This window comes from Carassius gibelio, chromosome A12 (assembly GCF_023724105.1).
Source record: "Carassius gibelio isolate Cgi1373 ecotype wild population from Czech Republic chromosome A12, carGib1.2-hapl.c, whole genome shotgun sequence".
NCBI lineage: Eukaryota > Metazoa > Chordata > Actinopteri > Cypriniformes > Cyprinidae > Carassius > Carassius gibelio.
The window spans coordinates 11,955,556-11,976,096 of record NC_068382.1 but is presented as its reverse complement, the minus strand read 5'-3'; the positions used below and the strand labels follow the sequence as shown (position 1 = coordinate 11,976,096).

The following is a 20,541-nucleotide window of genomic DNA, read 5'->3' as shown; positions in this document are numbered from 1 at the left end:
ATGATTCACACTGCCACATTAGTCACTGCATGAGTATTTAAACAAGTTTCGATCAGTTTAATAAACCAGTGGTTGAGCTATGTTTTGTGATGCCACTCTACCTGGTAGATCCGGATAATGTAAGCGAGGAATGACAAGGTCTTGATCTGTGCCGCGATAAAATCTGCATACAGCTCCTTGTTGAACAGTTTGTGTTGCCTGTGAGGAACAAAAACCAGGAAAAACTTTAAACGTCACTGTGTTAAATTGCATCTATGAAATCCATTTCTAAGCATTAGCGGTGATGTAACACCACCCGCTCGACGAGAAGAGACAAGTCACTGACCGAGCCTGAGGAGACACCTGCAGCATGATGGTGTTCATGATAAGAGGCACAAAATCCGACACCACGTTGTGAATGTTCAGTTTGTAGAGCTAGGAAAAATGCCATACAGGAGAGCAATTAGTGCATCGAGTAGACTCCCACTTGAAACACTGTTGCATCAAATTTTACACCATTTATAAGATTCATGCATTCAAAACCAAATTTGAGAGTCTGACTCAATGGCAAATTCCACCAGTGAATACAAGAATTTTAAAAACATATTTCTGAAAGCAGTTTCTGCGATATTTGTGGCTGCTACATTTTAAGCAGAAAAAAGAAGTACATCTGATTGTCAAATGTATAACGCTAACATGCAGAGAAGGTGAAACAACAGCTATGTTTTGTTTGATCGTAGCTTCCTATCAGCTGTGTACTGTCATTTTATAACTCAAAACTGATTGTCTTTACAATTAAAACTCATAATGACAAAGGCAAAAACATCTACTCACAACAATCATTTCTAGAAGAGTTGATTAAGCTATAAAGTATGGGTTTCAGTTGATTGACAGCACCTTTTATAAACGAGCCAAATGTCTAAATGAGGGATGTGTCCTTTAAAAAAAAGAGGATGGCTGGCATAATGTCAATACTGAATGAGTGTTTTCGTGGGCTCTCACCTGATACATGAGGACGACGATGATGGGCAGCTCTGCCAACACTTTGAGTGACAGCGATCCCCGGGGGATTATGGTATGCTGGAGGATAAAGAGGAGATGGATGAGACCACTGAACCAGATAAAACTTGTCACCATAAAACTTTTTCTTGGCACCCATATTGATTTGCTATAAGCACCTTTTAAGCAAGAATGAGCATAAGCAGGAATTGGGTGCCCTCTAGTGTCTACATCTAGTAAATGTTATGTGCATTCGAAAACTCTTTGAAACTTTTGGTGACTGATTTTGTTTATGAAGACACACAGATCAGCATTTGGACACTCAGATCTTATCAGTTTTACTTTCAGCGTCCAGGCTTAAAGGTACTTTACAGTTCACTCACACACACACACACACACACACACACAATCATACACACAGTACCATTCTCTGGACTAAAGCGCATCGCTCTCATCATTGTGTCCCCGCTGATCATATTTATCAACACTATTGATTCAGCCAGTGAGGATTTTGCTGGAGTCTGTACTGACCGTCCGGGTCTCGCTGTCCTCACGCTCTGGTGCGGTCTTCACCAATACCGAGGTGATCATGCCCACCATGTCTGGAGAAGGCACTGTGTTTTCTGCTATAACCTGAGGGTTCTCAAAGTACCTCGCCTGACAGACAGAGACACAGGTTCAGAAAACACATACTTTAACACAGACATATACTTTAAACCCTTTTTTTTTTTTTGTTAAAACCCCTTACCACCACTTTTGGCAGTTCTTTGTAAATTTGCTTCACAAAGTCCAAGAAATGATGGATCTGTAAGAGTTGAAAGGAAGATGTTATTTAAAAACATTTATTGAAACGCGAATGCTAGGTGACAACACGAGTGCCAGAAGGTTACACCTTACCTCTTGAGAGATCGGCGGACGAAACTGTTTATGCAGTTCGATGATGATCCGTAAACAAATGAGCACGTTCTCCTCACTTTCAGTCTAAACGGTGAAGCACAGAGGCAAGAACCAGTCAGAGCCATTATTTAAATACAAAACATACACACAATCACACACACATGCACAAGATGATGCATTAAATATGGAAAGTAAATTATTTAATATACCTGTTGATTCCTTTGTAGGAGAAGTAAAAGAACTGTTTTCAATTTCCATGCAATTTATTCCCCTTATTTAACTATGATATTACTATGTTATTACTGTTTTTTTATGTTGTTTGTTTGTTTGTTTGTTTGTTTTATCTTTAAGACACAATGATCTAGCAAGAATTCACACAGGTCAACATTTGGACACTTAGATCTAATCATTGTTAGTTTCAGCGCCCAGGCTTATTGGTACTTTACAGTTCTCACACTCACAAACACACACACAAAATCTCACACACCCTACCATTCTCTGGACTTGAGCACATCACTCTCTCATCATTGTGTTTCTGCGGTCACTCTTGCATGAAGTTACATATACAAATATTTGTCCCAAAATGCTCTATAAAATGAGAATTCTACAGCTATTTTATTGGCTCTTTAAATTAGAATATGCTTGGCATGCAGGTAAAGAAAGCTGACCTCAAGGAAGCGGAACATGACAGAAAGGATGTTCTTGGCATGTGTCCGCAGATGTTCATTAGTTGGGATTCGGTGGATGATCTCCAGGACAAGTTTCCTTAATTGCTAAAACAGGAGTCATAGACATCTCATGTTTACTTAAATGTCAGGAATGAGGGCTTAATATTATAAAAAAATAATTTTTCCTAAAGAGCACACCTGCGTTGGTTTCTCTTGAAGGAACTGCACTTCTCCATCCTGAAGAAACGTTAGAAAACGAGGGATGATGTGCTCCAAGAAAGTAGAATACTGTGGCGAGGATGTGACATTCTGTGGAATAGGATTGACATGAATTATTGAGGAAGTGTCTTTCACTTTAAGCTTTTTAGAAGCAAAATTGAAGGGCTTACCTCAAAATTCTCACTGACTTCCTGCATCATTTTCAGTTTGGTCTCATCCTCTGATGTTTAAAAGAAAGAGAAGCCCACCAGTAAGAAGAGACAACGCTTTCAACTAACAGTGCAACTTTTTAGTTGAATGGAATACACTCACGTGTGTTGTTGTCAGTGAGTGCCGCCACAAACTGCAGGTATTTCTTCATAAGGGTGGTCTGATCCACCACAGTCGGGCTCGGGGTGGGCACTAAAGCCATGGTGGCTGCCGGGACAGACAGGATTCCACTGAATAAGGGCAGACTAGTGTCTGCGCTCGTCTCAATAGAAGTTCATGACATCTGTAAGAGAGTAAACATAAAAGGAAACGTCAATACTAGTTTTCCGCCATGCACAAACACGTACAGTATTGCATCAGATGGTACTACCATGGTATTTTGACAGATGCAGTGGTACTGAATTATAACCATATTCATGTAACATGGTATTTACATGATTTTACATGTGAGAATGTAATGATTTTGCATAAAGTGCAAATGATTTTGCAATTAAACTTGCCATTGCATTTACACCAAATACCAATGCATCCAGCTCAATTACTTACAAATTGTTTTATGCAGCCAAGTTTATACGCTCGGTGGGCGCGCCAAACTGCAACAACACGCCTCCTGCAGTCACGCTCTCTGACATAATACGACTAAAACCTAAATGAACCCCCTCTATCACAACGCTGTCATTAACACAGAAACTCCGCGTTTCTCGAAAAAAAGCATTTACACGTGTTTATAATAGTACAGAGTAAGCTGGCAGCATACCGGGCCATTCACCGAAGAAAGAGCCTACTGTCGCTAACTGACTAGCCGGCTGCTATCCCACACTATGCCATTATTCACATGCAGAACTCAGGCAATGCATTTATTACCTCAGTTGGTGCAAATAGCAAAGGCTGTTGTCTTTCACGCAAAAGCTAATGAGTAACTTTTGCACTCATTATACATATAAAGTACAAAACAACTCGCAAAAAATCAGCACCAACTTACCACAAGGGGACCGGATGAAGTTGTAAATGAACTTCCGCTATCCCGAATGAAATTTAGTGAAAGGGATGAAAACAGTCCGCCGTTGTTTTGTTTGCAAATTGTGTAAAAAGTTATACATTGTAAACCTTAACATGCTGATTTTATGTTTATAAACTATTCTTTCACCACTGGAACTGGGCGCCCGTGCTGTGTCCTAAGCAGTGATTTTCAAATTTACACAGAAATATAGTTCCACGCGGACGGATACCGAGAGAGCACAGGCGTGCGAAGACCATCGAAAGCGATGGTCTTTCCAGTTTTCATTAAATCTGGTATATAACGCGTTTGATGTAACTTTTTTGCACCCCAGTATACAACATAGTATTTTAATAATCGCAAAACGCGATTTATAAATAGTACATTTGATTGTTTATAAAAAAAAAAAATTCCAACGTTTGTGTTGGACCAGGTTTATAAATTATGTAAACGACACTAAAATGCTTCATAGATCAGATGCATAGATGGGAACCATTTACTGGATCCAATAAAATATAATGATTGTGATAATGAGGATGCTGAGTAAAGTCAGTATATGACAAATAACATGCAAGTTCATATTTGACCACTTGGTGGAGTTTTATTAGAAGTAGCTGACAGAAAAGCTAGATTCTCCTCTGAATTTATTATCTCAAAAGGACAACATAAAAAAACATAATAATTTTGTGGAAAAGACAACAAAATATCAAACAAATCTTGCATAAAAAGTGTGTTATCATACTTCATTTTGATAAATGTCACTTTGTTCAATATTTTCTCATGCAAATAAATGTCAGAAATGTGTTTACTATAAAAAAAAATTATGTGACAGTTAAAGTAGTTTACAGCATGTTGAGACTTATGATTTGATATAATGAATGTAAACTTTATTATTATTATTTAAAGTTTTGTGTGATCTTGAAATTGCTGTCTATTTCCATTTATACTAATTAAGTCCAATCCCAGCAGTGGTATCAGATGTAATCCTGGTAGAGCTTCAACAGTGCAGATGGTGAAAGGTTACATTATCATTTCAGTAGGCCCTATGCTGAGCTGGGAGCATAAAAGGAGGAACAGAATCCTGTCTCCCACTGAACATGTGAACTGATTAACATGATTTAAATGAACTGGAAAAAAAAGTTGGAATTTAATGCAATAAAGTAATGCAAATTACCCCTTTTTACATTTCTGAAGTTCTCAGGGTTGTTCAGAAAAAAGAAATATGTCAAATTTGCTGTCACTCCCTCAGCCGTTGTGTGAGAAACACTCACACACCAGCATTAACCAGTATTCTGTCCTTTAATGTCAGAGTAATAAAAATATAGTGTTATAAAATGACATTGGATTTTTAATAATCAAAATATAACAAACGGTGTAAACATAGTTTGTGAATAGGGTCCATTCCCATTCTTGCACACTGTTTAGAAAAAAGGGAACCCAGGACTGATTATTTTGTACACCAGCCTAAATATTAAAATCATGATAAAACAGAAGCAGTGATGGATCTCTTTTGACATATATCTGAGTGAAACAGCTTTTTTGATTAACATTTTTTAGAGATTTTAAAAAATGATGAGGTCAAAGCAAATATTAATTCACTCAGAGATTTAACTTGCATTCACTTGCATTTCATTTTAAAAAGAAGTTAAGGTAAGTTTCTGATCTGAAGAAAGAGATTCAAACTAGAAGAAAAAACATTGAAATCTTAAGAATATTCTCAGGGTGAGGCTGTGAGAGCACAGAGATGTTCACTGATTCTGTTGTAGAGAGGGTCACAGGTTCACAGCACAAATGTGTTTCTGCTGTAAACAGAGCTCTCATCTTTTCAGTTTAATGAGTGTACGGTATCAGGCTCATAGTATAATATCTGGATAACATTTTCTCTGTAGAGTGCATCAGCTCATTTAGATGTTTTGTGAAAGGCCTTGTTTATTCACTGGCTTTTGCATCTCTCATAAACATGCGTGTATGAGATGTTTATAGTCATAAGCGCTCTATTCACGGGCAAGGACTAATGTGTTGCTCCTGATTATACTTCATCAGGCTACATTTGAGTAAATCATCTGAGCAGTCCTAAGGTAAAACCCCTTAGCACTGCACATTTTGGATGTGTCCCTTACTTGATAAGTCCAGTTTAGTTTATTGTTATATACAAATACATACAAAATATATTATTGTATTCTTTGTGACACAGTGAGGGAGAGCACCCTAATGGATATATTAAAGAAATGGTGATAATGTAACTTGCAGTAAGTGAGTCACTGATTGATTTAGTATCTGCTCTGATGCATTCTGTGAGTTTATTCAGTGAATAATCTATGTGAAACAGATTCTGGTAACTGGATTGGGTGTGCTGTATTTCTTGCAGCTCACGGGCAGTGACATAAAGCACTGCATTAAACACGTATTGCAATCCACTCCACACTTTTAATGCATCATGTCAGAAAAGTTGTTCCCTATGAACTGAAATCAATTGAAATCAGTTGCACTAAAGCCCAAAGTAGGATACAGTTTATTTCCTATGCATAGGGGATGTGCACAGTGTTTTGACATGAAGATCATCAGCAGCATTTTTCTGCAGTATTGTAAAGAATCCATCAGGATTGTTTTATGGTTAACAAAACCCAAATCTGACAAACTTAAAATCTTGTTGTCCAAATCGAACAAAATTAACATTTGGATCAATTTAAAGGGACACATTGTGCGTTGTCCCTTTGACAGTGTGTTCTTGTCAAAGCTCTGCCAGGCTCCGCAATACACTTGAGCTGCTCCCGGCATCGGTTTTCTCTGCAGTGGCTCTGGTGAATAGCTACAATCTGTTCATGATCCTGTTAAATCTCTTCCCTGGTCCAAAGACACACCACGTTGAGTTACGTAAATCAGCATTGATATATTATATTTTCTATTCAAAGTATAGTTCCGTTACTATTATTTATGATTAAAACTTTTTGTTTTTAAAAATTTGAAACTATAGAACATTTTAAATAGATTAAAATTGACATGAGCATTGATTAACCTGGCTAAAACTATATTGCACATATCGCACATATTGTCAACTGCTCACAGCAGTGTGAATAAGCTTACTAAGCCTAAAATGCAGCACTGGCATTTTTTTATTTACGTTTTACTGCATATGACATGTGACCTATGGCAGTGACCTATAAGACTAATCTAAATCTCATTTAACTTCATCTTGTCCACATACATAGTTACAGAACAGACCTAAACTATAGAGTACACCAGAGAGTGTTCAGATTAAAATTGTTTAAAGCAGGGATGCAATTATACATGACCTCCACCATCAACCTATAGAAGCTGTATCTGTAGAAAAAAAAAAAAAACAGTCAAAAAAAAAAAAAAGAAATTTTAAGGTAAGGAAGTAAAATTCCATTTGTGTGTTTTTATATCACAGAACCAGTATCACCTGAGTTTTTTATTGTAATTTGCAATATAATTTTTATATAATATCCACACAAGCTTTTCATTTAAATGTTTAAGTAAACTAGAAATATCATGTTATGTTATGTTGTTGTTGCTATTGTTATGTTATGGTAATAATGTTGTAAACAATATGCAGCTGCTGCAGGTTTCGGACGCTGTCATGAGCTAACAAGGTTTTTTTTTCTGTTTAAAAATAAGGCTTAAAATTTAACTAATTTATAGCCAAGTAGGCTAATATGAGCACATTATATATTTATACATCGACTGAAAAAAAATGCCTATGCACTCTATGGCCAGAGCACTCCACCCACTAAAAATAAAAATCCATAATCTCACAGATTAGTTATAACCCAAAGCACTGTTTTAAAAAAAAACTGTCTCGCAACCGTGCTGGATTTGGGCTGCTTGGTCTTTCTTTTTAGGAACTTTACTGTATTGCTACTCTAAAAGGGGCAGTGACGTTAATACTACAGCCAATCAGATTCATATAGTCACTGAAGTTCATTTGTTGATTGTCGCTCTTCTTGTGGAGCAGCACTAGAGCGAGAAGCGCGGCGTCAGGTGTTCAAAGGGCAGGAGCTCATTACTAATATCCACCAATGGAAATTTATAAACTGGTATGTGTAGTTTAAGGTCATTTTTGTGACTGAACACAGTTTACTTTGCCGTTCATTTGATTTAACCTCCCCGCGCGCCTTTTACATCGCTACAAAATGTTTCATCTCCTCGCAGGACTAATGTGCATCTATGCACTGACGGGTGTAAAAGTTGTCTATGGACAAAATGAAAAAGGTGAGCGCTTTCTATGTACTGCAGTCCCAATTGACAAGGATACATATTGCCCCGTGCAGTCTCTGCCTGTTCAAAGCGCATCGGTCCGTGAGGAGGAACTGAGGAACACCGTCATGCAACTCCGCGAGACCATCCTACAACAGAAGGAGACGATTGTCAATCAGTTAGAAACGATTAAAGAGCTGACGTCGAAACTGTCGCGCTGTGAGTCTGACTCCGAAACGTTTAGGAAAATGAATAAGGACACAATGGATGATGTGCCTAAAGATCCGAATGACACCATAGACGTTCTTGGAAAAACCACGCAGAGTCTGAAAGATCGACTGGAAAATCTAGAGGTAAGAGGATTTGTTTTAGCTATGTAAGTTTGACGCGTTGTCATATTCAACATTAATAAATTAGCAGATTAAATGACTAAAATCACATTTGTGCTGGAAGTTTCTCTGCCACGACTATTTTGGTAATTATGTGGAGGCGTTGAGGATTTCCAGGATTGATCTCATTAGTTAGTACGTCTCTATCCCGTAACCACAAACACCAAAGTTACTTAAAATGCCCCAGCGGCAAAATGTCTGGATTATGTCAGTGCCACTGAAAGGTCAAGTGTTAATCTGAATGTGTGAAATGATGGAGCGAAGGGTAACTCGAATAGCTTATTATTTGTATTTGTATTATTATTACCGTATTAAACCTGCATTTACTTATTTATTTATTTTACAGTGTATGTACTCATTTACAATTAAATATCAGCAATAGCATGTCTTGAAAATATTTGTATTTACTTACCTATGTCATTAAAAACATTTAACCATGAGACCTAGCAAATAGTTTTTGTCCTTAGGAGATATTTCTGTACATGTTTTTATTATTTATTTTTATTCATCCTGCATGGTGCATCTTCAAGACATTATTGTGGGTGTTTAAAAAATTCATTATAAAATGTAAAAGAAACATGAAAAAAATACCGAACTGGATTTGTGCATTATAGCCTATATGTATATGTAAATAAATTTGACTTATTTTTAGTGTTCAGAACGGAATAGGTCCTATAAGGCAAAGAAAATAATTTTTACAATTCTGTCAGCTGTATATTAGGAAGCTTTGAAGAGTAACCTTTTCATTTATTGAACTTTCCAAAGCAACAGCAAATGCGAGCCAATATCTCCGGTGCATCCTTTCCTAATGAGCTGAGAAATCTACTGCAGCGTAGACTGGAGGACTTGGAAAATCAACTGCTGGTGAAGGTCAGTGAGCTCGAGGAAGAGAAGTCCCAGCTATACAATGAGACAGTCTCTCATCGCCATCGCACTGACAGTACCCTCAACTCTCTCATGAACAGGATCTCTGAACTGGAGAAAGGTCTGCATAAAAAAAACTATTATGTTCTCTATTCTCCTTTCCCAAGTACATGACACTATAGGGAGTGTTTATTTGTTAATTTTTCTAACTGTTCAGCATTATGTACCTCAAAATGTTATAAAATATTCCCATAGTGTTACAGTTCACTTCTTGATTTCCTCTACACTAAAATCGACTCTTGATCATAGATGTCCACATTACTTTCCTTAATGTTTAATTTAAAAGAGTTAGGGACTTCATTACCCTCCAGTGCTGAAGGAGTAATTAGGTGGTTTTGTGGTCCTTCAGCCTATTTCTGCATCATTCAAGAGATGACGGCGCAATAATAAATCACACTTTTTGACTTTAGGAGGAGGTGGATTTAAATCACCAGAGAATTTCAAGATCTCTCTTCCTCTTCGCACAAATTACCTTTTCGGACAAGTAAAGAAAAGTCTGCCAGAAATGTACGCCTTCACTATCTGCATGTGGCTCAAGTCAGGTTTGAGCCCTGGCATTGGAACCCCGTTTTCCTATGGAGTGCCTGGACAGGCAAATGAGATCGTACTGATCGAATGGGGACATAACCCTATAGAACTGCTCATTAATGACAAGGTAAAGAACCAATGTAAGAAATGCTAATTTGCCATTGAATGTTATGAGGACACTGATTATTATTACGTTTATTACACTGCAGATTATTATTCATCATTTAACTTATACCTTCTACATTGACAGATGATAAATAATGAATGTATAAGATAACTTACGAGTATGTTAATAAGCAATAGAAATGTCTTTCATAACATTTAACAACAAATAGCTGAATAGTAAATAGTAAAAAAAGATGGTGATTTATACTGACAAGCTTCAAAAGAAGTCAGAGTCAGAGTTGTTAATACTGTCTAGATGCATTGCGTGACGATTGACGCCAACACAGAGTTCAAGTGACCTGGAAATGTAACATGGAAATAAAATAAAAAAAACACAACTGCAAACTGAGAGCGTACATGATAATTATAAGTGTACAATGACTTGAAAGCATAGTTCACCCAAAAATTCTGTCATACATTTACTCACGCTCATGTCATTCCAACCCTGTCTGACTTTCTTAGATTTTTTTCCCATACAATAGAAGTCAATGGTATCTAAAACAGTTAAACAAGTTTAGAATGACATATGGGTGAGTAAATGATGGATATGTCACATGAAGTTATAGTTCTCCCCAAATATCTGAGCACTATGAGCATTGAGCATTATGATATATGAACTATACCTTCACTTTATAACTCCACAAGAACTCCATATGGTTTCTTGTTGTTTTAAATCTTGCCGGGAAAATTCCTTGTATGGAAAAAAAGAAACTTCAGATCTGACTTTGTGCATCAAAGAAAATAATATTTCTAAACTATTTTAATACCTCCTGTTGTCACATAGGTGGCACAGCTTCCTCTATCACTAAGTGATGGGAGGTGGCACCATGTCTGCATCACTTGGACTACTAGGGATGGGCTTTGGGAAGCCTATCAGGATGGCCAAAGATTGGGCTCAGGAGAAAATCTGGCACCCTGGCACCCTATCAAGTCTGGAGGAGTCCTTATCCTCGGCCAAGAGCAGGTGAGAACATAAACAGAGCTGATGCAGCAGCTTTTGCTGAATTCCCAGACCTCACAGTGCACAGTCACACTGTATCTGTAATACTATGCCACCCCTGCATAATAGTGTTACTGACTCACAAACTTTACACTTTAAATGAAACTCGACTTCAGGCAGTAAATAGTCATAGAGTTAGCATGCACATCATCTAAGAGTGAATAAAAGGGGTTAATTTTGTTGTCTTAACGAGGCCTGTCGTTTATGGCCTCAACAGGATGTAGTAGGGGGACGCTTTGATGCCACCCAGGCCTTTGTGGGGGAACTGAGCCACTTTAATGTCTGGGATCGGATCCTGCGCTCCACGGATATCATTGCCATGTCAAACTGCTCGTTCTACATGCCTGGGAATGTGGTGGCATGGACGGACACCAACATCGAGGTGTTTGGGGGAGCATCAAAGTGGCCACTGGAGCTATGCGAAGATCGGCTGTTTGACAATTAATATGTCAAATATTGTATTTGTGAGCAATATTAAATCCTTTTCATCCTTAAAAAGTATTCATCACTTAAAAAGTAGCAAATAGCTCAGAAAATTCCACTTGAACTATATATTTAAATATTCCTGGATAGTTCAAAATGCAGAGAAATGGAACATTTCAGTTAATATATTCAGTTAAAGGAAAGGAAATTGCCATTACAAAACATACGGTACTACCATGGTACTCTGATAAATACCACATCACTGAATGATTATCATTTATGTACAGTCCATTATACTGCTTTCAAACCATGTTGGAATTATTCATTATTTTAAACTTATTCATTATTTCAAACTTGTCATGTGGAAACACTGACAACAGCTTCAGAAGTAAAATGTAGTTAAGCGGTTATTTCATAATATCCCTGTTTAATAATTCCTATGTATGTGACCACTGTTAATTTCTTAATAATGCAAGACTAATCTGCAAAAAACAAAACAAATAAATACAATACATTTTTATGTAGCTAGCACAGAGTTTGCACAGAATAACTTTCTAATGCCCCACTGAATAAACTATAAGATTATTAATAAGACATTTTCATTATCTCTTGTATTGAGGCTTTTATTGTTTACTCAAATTACACAGATTAATTTTGTTGTTGAGCGTTTTTTTTTTAAAACTCATAGTTCCAATTCTGAGGACATGAACAGCTCTAAGTAGGACATCCTGGGTTGTCATCTAATAATATTTATTACAGCATAGCATGAATGCAGCCAGGCCTGGCCCTGACCAATTAGGTGCCCTAGGGAAGATTTTAGCTGGTGCCCCTTTTGCATCACCGGCAGTTCCACCCCCGATCCTTCACACAGAAAGCTTCATGACATAAAACAAATTACATATGAAATAAGACTTTGCACAGAAAAATAAACTGCCATTAACTCGGCTTGCTATTTAAATTAGAGAAAAAATTAGAGAAATGTATCGTCCAAAGGCAGCTACAATACTAACATTTAAATCTTGCTTTCTTCATTTCAGACATTCTTAAACTTTTGCAGAATCCAGTATTGATTTTTAATGTATTCAATTTAAGCAAAAAAACAAAAAAGAGAAATCAGAGTATAGGAAGAATATGGTTAGTTGCTTCATTAGCCTATATTTTGATCTAAATTAGACTGTATCATTTCAAAACCTGCAGCAAAAACATAATGATCTGACTTTAGTTTTGTGAAATCAGGTTAAAACATACCGTAAAGCAGTTGTACTGAATAAAAAAACAAATTCACTCTCTGCCAGCAGGTGGAGCTTAAGGAACAGCAGTGTTGCATTGTTTCCTTGATTACCACTGTAAACACTAAATGCATTATTGAGAGGCAAGATGAAAGGAAAAAGCCATCTAAACAGTTTCTTAAGATAGTCAGTTCCCCTCAGAGATACATTTGTACTTCACGCATTGTGAACAGTGAGCTTGCTCTGCCAGCTAATGTATTTTCTCCTCTTTGCATCTTGGGCTCTGTTAACTCCGTTTACAGACTCTGAAATAAAACAAAAAACCGTCTGGTTCTGATTTACAGCTAATTGGTGCATTTCTGCTTTAACTCAAATATTAAACTGCTTTTATTATTATGGTTTGCCAGCAAAATAAATGCGCTGTATGTTTCAGAGTGAAGCTCTGCACTCAGACACATTACCCGTTTTGGTCTGAAAAATGCAGCGCATAGTTTTTTAATTTAATTAAATCACAGCCTTCGTGATATGACTATGGCATTAAGCCATAATGTGATATCAATTATATGTCGATATATAGTGCACCCTTTAAAAAAAAAAAAACATAATTTGGGTGCCCATATGAATGGAAGGGGCCAGCCCTGAATGCAGCAAAAAGCTTTTAGATCAATAGAAAGTGTTCCATGTTCCATGTCCACTTTTGAATGTGCATTGTTGCCCTGTGGTTTAAGAGAGCCTAAGTCAACATGCTTATGTTTCATTACAAATCTGTTTTTGATTTAAAAACAAGGCCATACATTATACAGGAGGAACACTTTTGGATCTTGTGTTGTACTTAAGTCTTAAATTTAGACTTTGGTGAGGGAAATCACATTTGAGATTAAATTTATAGTGGTGCCGTTAGCCTGTGAAGTTTTATCGCAGACCACCAGAGCTAATAATGTGCATAAATATTTCTTCTTAAAATCTGTCATAGATTCTTATAAATAGATATTTAATTACAAATGTTGAGAATCAACTCTTTTTTTCAAGTCTAAAGCACATATCTGTTTACATGGACTGAATTACCCATTGAAGATTATAAATGCTTTAACACTGTCAGATATTTGAAGACAAGTGAACTGTGAGTTATGCTGCAAGGTCCGTTTCTTGAAATATGTTATCATATTTTTATACCCTGTTTTTAAAGATGCCATTTTTTTTAGACATTTCATTTGTGTCGTTTTGTTTTATTGGAATGTCAGGATACCCATATATTGTTGTAAAGCCTTTTTTGTTTACCGTGCCAATTATTCAGGGTTTGCTTGAAACTGCGATTTCATAACCTGTGATTGCCAATGAAAAATAAAGTTTGCTTAGAATTCATTTTATTGCTCCGTTTCGTTTTTTTTTTTCTACTGTTGTATTATCCTTTGTGGTTTAGTTTGTTTTCTCAGCACCAATGAATTAAATAATATATTATAATATCAAGCAGTTTTCTTTACAGCAGACATTGTGCATTGACCTTGCTTGTTTTTGGCAGTAGTGATATTTTTAGTCCAGCTGTTCTACGTTGAAAAGTACTTTAATAAGGTAGAACTGTTTTCTGAATTTAACCTGTGGTTGAGATCAAAAATAGAAGGAGAGCATACAATCACACTGTTATAACAGACAGGTGGCTCTGAAGGCATTAGCCTGTCTTAAGGGGATGAGATCAGTCCCAAGCCAAAGCTTGTGTCACATAGGGACAAACTATTTAAAAAAAGAAAAGGAAATGACCTTTAGAGAGGTGGAAATGGAGATAAAAAGCTCATAGGTGCTGGTACATACTGTATTGAGTTTGGAAAGCTGGGAAGGTCTTTGGGTTCTAGAAAGAAAACAGCTGCATCTCTGTGAACCTTCACCTGCAGGGGGTGAAAATCTCCAGCTTCCTCACAGCTCACATCCTTGAGATGATTAACACTTTAAAGAATTGTGTTTACTCATGCTCTGCCAAATGCATTTCAGTCCCACACCAACATGAGCTTTAAAGTCGAGTAGATATTGGATTGAATTACTGAATGTTGTGTGAATTCCGGAAATAATTAAGAATTAATCTGAATAAGGAAGATTATGCTTATTAATAAAGCTTAGAGATAATGCTTATTAATAGTTAGTAAAGTAGTTGTTAAATTTAGGTATGGAGTAGAATTAATGGATCTAACATGCAGTATGGTCATGCAGAGTAACAAATTAAAATGTGCTTTATGAGTACTAATAAACAGCAAGCAAATAGTTATTAGCCAGAATTAGTCCCTAAACGTATGTGTTACCAAAAAGTTTGTACTGTACTTGTCACTATAAGATTTATTAATATTAGCAAGATTAAAATTCTTTATCGAATTTATACAGTTATTGTGTTTTCATGAATATAATGATAAGATCTCAAAGGAGTAGCTGTTTAAAAATGAGTCTAACACAATAATAAATGATAAACAATACAAATATTTACAGCACAGTTCAAATGTTTGGGGTATGAGTTTTTTTTAAAGGAATTGCATAGTTTTATTTAGATGGATGCATTAAACTTATCAAAAGTGATATTAAAAAACATTCATAATGTTACATGTTTTCAATCCTTCTATTCGTCAAAGAATCCTAGTGTGTGTGTATGTGTGTGTGTGTGTGTGTGTGTGTGTGTATGTGTAAAGCAATCAGATTTTCCATCAAAGGAATAAATTACATTTGAATTACTTCCAACTGTAATATTATTCCACAATATTACTGTTTGTACTGTATTTTGATCAAATAAACATAGCTTTAGAACATTAAAAATATATTTATGACCACAAGCTTCTGAACGGTGGTGTAAGTTATTAAGTTTTACTAGTTGGACAACTGTTTCCTTGTGGAATAAAGACAGGGAAACAAATCTTTGATAAAGTTTTGTAAAGAAACATTCAAGTCCTTCCAAATACATACAGTAAGACTCCTGCTACACGTCTAAAGGCAAGAATAATACCTCAGCTACTTTTGAGCTGAAGGGCACAGTTATTACTAGACGTATGATGCATTGCTCATCTGTAGCCTTTAACCTAGAGAGGTATTTTGCAGTCCCTTGTGGAGCTGTAATTCTTGTCTTCCTGGTACCAGTGCAGATGGCAAATATCATTGATCATCACAGGAGGAATATACAGGTCAGACTCATTCAGGTCTTAGACAAGGAAGCTCTCGCTCATAATCACTTGCAAAGAAATATGATCATTCTGTACAGTGGTGCATTTTGCACATTTGGGTCAGGTTTAAAATTGTAACAATATTTCAAGGCACGCTTGTTGAACTGCATGCAATCGCTCTAACCTCATGTACTTTCATACTTTTAAAGATTCATCACCAGTGTCAACATCCATTAGGATCCCAAGGAGGTTTGCATTAACAAATGGAACCCTCGTGAAGTAAACCTTGAAACCCACTCAAGTACAAACAAAAAGAGCGCATTCACACTGACAGAGAAGAGTGAATCAGATGAGCTAAAAAGCTTTCAGTGCTCCTGTATTGTGTTGATTCACAGGGTGTTGAGTCGAGACCTGCCAAGATCTCAACCAAAAACCTTCATTTCAATAGTAAATATACGCAAAAAAAAATTAACACTGACAGGCTGATTTTAATGAATACGTCAAGTGTAATGTAGACAGGGCAATCAGGGTTGGGTGCTGTAGGAAGTCTCTGACTGTTGAAGAAGGGGCTGGGCTTCATTTGTTTTAGAAGCAGGAGAATTATCCTGTAAGGGGACTGAAGCATCTTTGGCATGCAGCTCGATTTCTGTGAAGGAAAGATAGTTCATATCTGCCATCTGAAGACACACAGAAAAAGAAAACAGACATTTATTATAATTGGTAATGACACTTTCTCTTAGATAAGATTATATAGGCTAAAATCTGATACAAAAATCTGAAAATGACACTTCAGACTGCCACTCTGCTGTTTTAAGAGAGATGTGCTGACCTGTCATTTCTCAATTCCTTCATAAACAGAAAACTTTATTGGAAAACTAGTACATGCGAATAAATTGAGAAAATATGATACTTATTATGAAAATACATTTTTATGAAAAGTGCAAATGAGATTTTTCCAGGAGGATGGCCAGTTGCATTAACATAGCCACTATGTTAGAGTCCACCCAAAATATGAAAATGTGCTCACCCTCAGGCCATTTGTGATGTAGCAGATTTGGATAAATTTTACGCTACATTACTGTAAATGGGTCCCTTTACAATGACCATCCAAACAGCTGATGAAGGCATCAGTAATCCACACATCTCCAGTCCAGTCCATCAATTAATGTCTTGTGAAGCGAAAAGGTGCGTGTTTTTAATAAACAAATCAATCATTACCGTAAATAGTTAAAATATAAGCCTTCTTTTCATAATGCTGTTTTCACAAGTTAAAAGAATATATCCTCTAAAGATATCAGCATCACCTTGAAGATTATGATTTGCAAATCAATCACTATTTATAAGCAAAAACAGTCCATAACAGTTATACAAATATGTTGATGGATTTTGAGTGTTTTCTTTTTTTTTTTAGATGTGAGGACAACAGAGATTAAAGATTTTACTTTACTGTAGGAAACATTATTATGGATTATGGACTTGTATTTTGTCCAAAAACATCTTAGTGATGCATTTGTTTCTTATACATAGCTTTTTACTTCACAAGACATCGACTGGAGTCATGTTGTAAGTTATTGTGGTATTTATCAGCTGTTTGATGTCTCATTCTGATTGCAAATTTCACAAATTTCCATTTTTATATATATATATATATATATATATATATATATATATATATATATATATATATATATATTATATATTTTTTTTTTCTTCTTTTTTAAATAAACTTAAAAAATATCAAAATAAAGTAATTAACTAATAGCTTATTTTCAAGAGAATAGTTATACAGCATAACCATGAAAGAAAGAAACACTGGCTCATTACTTGAATTACATTATTTGACCAAATATAAAGCTGTTTCATTTAATTTCTGGTTTATGTCAACCTCTAGTGGACAAACATGAATGTTACATTTAATCAAAAGCATTTTTGTCTATTCTTGTTCTCTTTCCTGATCTAAATCACTCACCAGAGCCTTAGACAGGAGGGATTGCTGTTTTGGACGAATCACTGTCACAGCGATGAATATGAGAGTAGCAATTATCACTGCAGCACAGGGCAATATGAAGAAGAGACTCACAGCTAGGGGAAAAGGATATATGAGAGTGAATGTATAAGACATAAAAATAGCATACAAAGATTAGTGGGAAATGGCACTGCATGACCGATTTACAGCCTAATATTTCATGTGGTATTGCTTTTATTTTATATAAAAGTATAGGCCACTTGTGCTTTTAGGGTGCACACACATCTTGACCAATTTTCCAGATTATTAGAATGTCGATTGGCCTATCTCAATGCAATCATAAAGGCCTCAGCCAAAGATATGTCAAGTTCATTTTTTTTAAATTAATCTTTCCGACAACACACTTTCCTTATGCATTTTCCTGTATCTTTAAACTTGACAAGTTTAATAAGTATAATTCACAAACGCACACACAAACACACATCAAAATTCTGCATCATTTTTTTAGATAAGCTAACACATATATATTTGGTTGCATTATATTGATTTCCTTAACTTGGAATATAATCAGATATTTCGTATGTGCACATATTCGGAGAATCTATTGAAGATATTTTAACTCGCTCAGATGAATGAAATGATTTGAAAAAATATATATGTTTTGCTGGAAGAAATTAAAATATCAAAAATCAAACATTTGGCTACGCATTTTAAAAGTAGGACAAACGCAGACTGAAGCTGTAACTGAAGCTGTTTTAATCCAAATGTGGCCAAGCACAGGATCCTGACACAAAAGGTTATTTTTAATAGTCACGCTTATTCATATTGCTCATCTTTCCATGCATTTTAAGAGATATTTCACCCAAAAACTTAAATTCTGTCATCGCTATGTGTGTCCCCATCCACTTTTATGTAACTTTTAATATCTCATTTTGTATTTCACAAAAGAAAAAAAAGAAAAAGTCATGCAGGTTTGGAATGAAATCACAGTGAGTCAATGATGAATTTTCATTTTGTGCCATTATATGTTCCAATTGTGCCACAACATGAGAAATACTTTGTATTCCACTTAATGCAGGAAACATTTCAAGTAACTCATAAGAGAAATATAAATTGTTTGAGATAAATGTATTGTACTTACGGCTGCTCTGCACATAGATGTTGTAGGATGTCTGGAGGTCGCTGATAATATTCCTCACACTCAGGTCTAAGCAATATGTTCCAACTGATCTGAAGGTGTAGTTCAGATTGAAATGGTTCCCATAGAGCCGGACTAAATTGCAGGAAGTAGGAGTGGGTGTGTGGCAATCAGACAAAACTCTCCAGCACAGCCAAACCGGAGGACTACACACAAACACATGCAATAGAAAAAATATTATAATAGTCAAGTCTGTTGACTTTTTTTTTCAGAATGATGAAGAATAAAAGGGTATATGAAAAAAATATTAAAAAAAAGTCCTCCCAAATAATTTTTTTACTTTCTTGAAATGCATTTACCTTCCTCCAACCTGAAAGGACAGACTGCTGCTCTGGTCCACGTTATAGGTAAAAGGTCCACTAAATTTAATGCTCTTTATGGCATCTACAAAACAAAATAATCTTTGACATGTTATCACCGATGGTGGCATATAAAGAGTCATTTAAAAGAGATAATGATTGAGCACCCACCTAGCACAGTCAAATCTACAGAGTACAGCCCAGTTATTCTGGAATGCTGGGGAGTACTGGCTTCAATGCTCAGTTGAAATGTATAGTTCCCTGGTAAAGTGTAGTGATACGTCACAAAAGGCTCTGGGCCTTTACGCACTTCCCTAAAAAAATGATGACAACTATAAAGAAAACAGTTTCGAAGATAAACATTAAGATAATTGAAATGGATTCAAATTTTCAAATAGCAATCACCCATTGCCTAAGTCCCATGTGTATATGAACGTGATAGAGTGCAGGGTATGCCTCGGGTCAAAGTGCTCAAATGAAACCACGGTGGGTATGTAAGATGCCAACTTCCCATTATCCCGCAAGTATGTTGCATTCCCTTCCATTTGACGGAAAATGATCTTTCCTTTGACATTTCCTATAATGAAATAGAAACAATGTAACCACCAAGCAACCAGCCAAGTCAAAAGACATAAGAGCACTATAGTCAGCTTACCAGATAACTGATGGGATAACTCGTCGGGTATCCCAAAAGCAAAAGAGGAAATCAGTGTGAGAAAAGCATGAACCAGAACACTCCGGATCCTGATGGAATTCAGTCTGCTGCTTGAAATATAAACATTCAATGTGAATATTAAAACTGAAGACTAAATGATTAGTCATAATAGAAAATCATGTTTATACCCTTTACTCAGAACTATAAGCTATACATACCAGTTCATGTGGACTCGTCAGCATGGATCTCTAAATGAGTACAAGACGACAGCTTGTGACTTGTGAGAGCATGACTGGGTCAAGCTTTTAATGTCTTTCATGATGTTTGGTAAATGCTTGAAATTATATCCACGTGTTGAATCCTTATGCTCATCTGAATAATGATGTTTTGTTGTGCTGCCAAAGAAGACATAATTCATGCGGAAACATGACTAATTCACAAGCCCAT

General features: G+C 36.1%; 3 protein-coding genes across 5 annotated transcripts in view; 1 reads left to right on the top strand and 2 right to left on the bottom strand.

Annotated features, from left to right (window-relative positions):
- LOC128025140 (transformation/transcription domain-associated protein) overlaps positions 1–4,099 on the bottom strand; it is a 71,452-nt gene extending 67,353 nt beyond the window's left edge. For 2 of the 3 annotated variants that reach the window (XM_052611180.1, XM_052611182.1), the window contains exons 1-11: positions 3,955–4,099; positions 3,075–3,255; positions 2,933–2,982; positions 2,742–2,852; positions 2,544–2,648; positions 1,876–1,959; positions 1,727–1,783; positions 1,510–1,635; positions 982–1,059; positions 326–414; positions 102–198 (exon numbers count right to left, since the gene is read on the bottom strand). In XM_052611180.1, coding sequence (XP_052467140.1) covers positions 102–198; positions 326–414; positions 982–1,059; positions 1,510–1,635; positions 1,727–1,783; positions 1,876–1,959; positions 2,544–2,648; positions 2,742–2,852; positions 2,933–2,982; positions 3,075–3,174 — 897 coding nt within the window. In that variant the 5' untranslated portion in view covers positions 3,175–3,255; positions 3,955–4,099. Of the gene's footprint in view, positions 1–101; positions 199–325; positions 415–981; positions 1,060–1,509; positions 1,636–1,726; positions 1,784–1,875; positions 1,960–2,543; positions 2,649–2,741; positions 2,853–2,932; positions 2,983–3,074; positions 3,256–3,836; positions 3,926–3,954 lie in introns of those variants that run through there. The other variant, XM_052611181.1, reaches the window with a different exon arrangement.
- A 3,684-nt stretch (positions 4,100–7,783) lies between these two features.
- On the top strand, positions 7,784–14,207 carry LOC128025395 (neuronal pentraxin-2-like). The gene is made up of 5 exons (XM_052611726.1): positions 7,784–8,540; positions 9,342–9,561; positions 9,911–10,155; positions 10,978–11,157; positions 11,411–14,207. Exons 1-5 carry the CDS (start codon positions 8,124–8,126, stop codon positions 11,636–11,638), a joined length of 1,290 nt encoding a protein of 429 aa, XP_052467686.1. The 5' UTR covers positions 7,784–8,123; the 3' UTR covers positions 11,639–14,207.
- Positions 14,208–16,444: 2,237 nt separating this feature from the next.
- tmem130 (transmembrane protein 130) lies at positions 16,445–20,320 on the bottom strand. Its single transcript, XM_052612133.1, has 8 exons — positions 20,313–20,320; positions 20,095–20,204; positions 19,845–20,016; positions 19,611–19,753; positions 19,440–19,524; positions 19,084–19,286; positions 17,946–18,058; positions 16,445–16,653 (listed from the first exon to the last, which is right to left on the bottom strand). The coding sequence occupies exons 1-8, from the start codon at positions 20,318–20,320 to the stop codon at positions 16,501–16,503; spliced, it is 987 nt and encodes a 328-aa protein (XP_052468093.1). The 3' UTR covers positions 16,445–16,500.
- Between the last annotated feature and the right edge of the window lie 221 nt (positions 20,321–20,541).

What these genes read in the sequence shown, in the direction of transcription:
- LOC128025395 (XM_052611726.1), top strand. Translation starts at nt 8,124, where the DNA reads ATGTTTCATCTCCTCGCAGGACTAATGTGCATCTATGCACTGACGGGT. An exon ending in AACTGCTCATTAATGACAAG is followed by an intron (nt 10,156 to 10,977) that starts GTAAAGAACCAA and finishes GTTGTCACATAG; the next exon opens with GTGGCACAGCTTCCTCTATC. An exon ending in TTATCCTCGGCCAAGAGCAG is followed by an intron (nt 11,158 to 11,410) that starts GTGAGAACATAA and finishes TGGCCTCAACAG; the next exon opens with GATGTAGTAGGGGGACGCTT.
- tmem130 (XM_052612133.1), bottom strand. An exon ending in TCCTTTCAGGTTGGAGGAAG is followed by an intron (nt 19,287 to 19,439) that starts GTAAATGCATTT and finishes GTTTGTGTGTAG; the next exon opens with TCCTCCGGTTTGGCTGTGCT. An exon ending in CCCTCCTGTCTAAGGCTCTG is followed by an intron (nt 16,654 to 17,945) that starts GTGAGTGATTTA and finishes GTGTGTCTTCAG; the next exon opens with ATGGCAGATATGAACTATCT.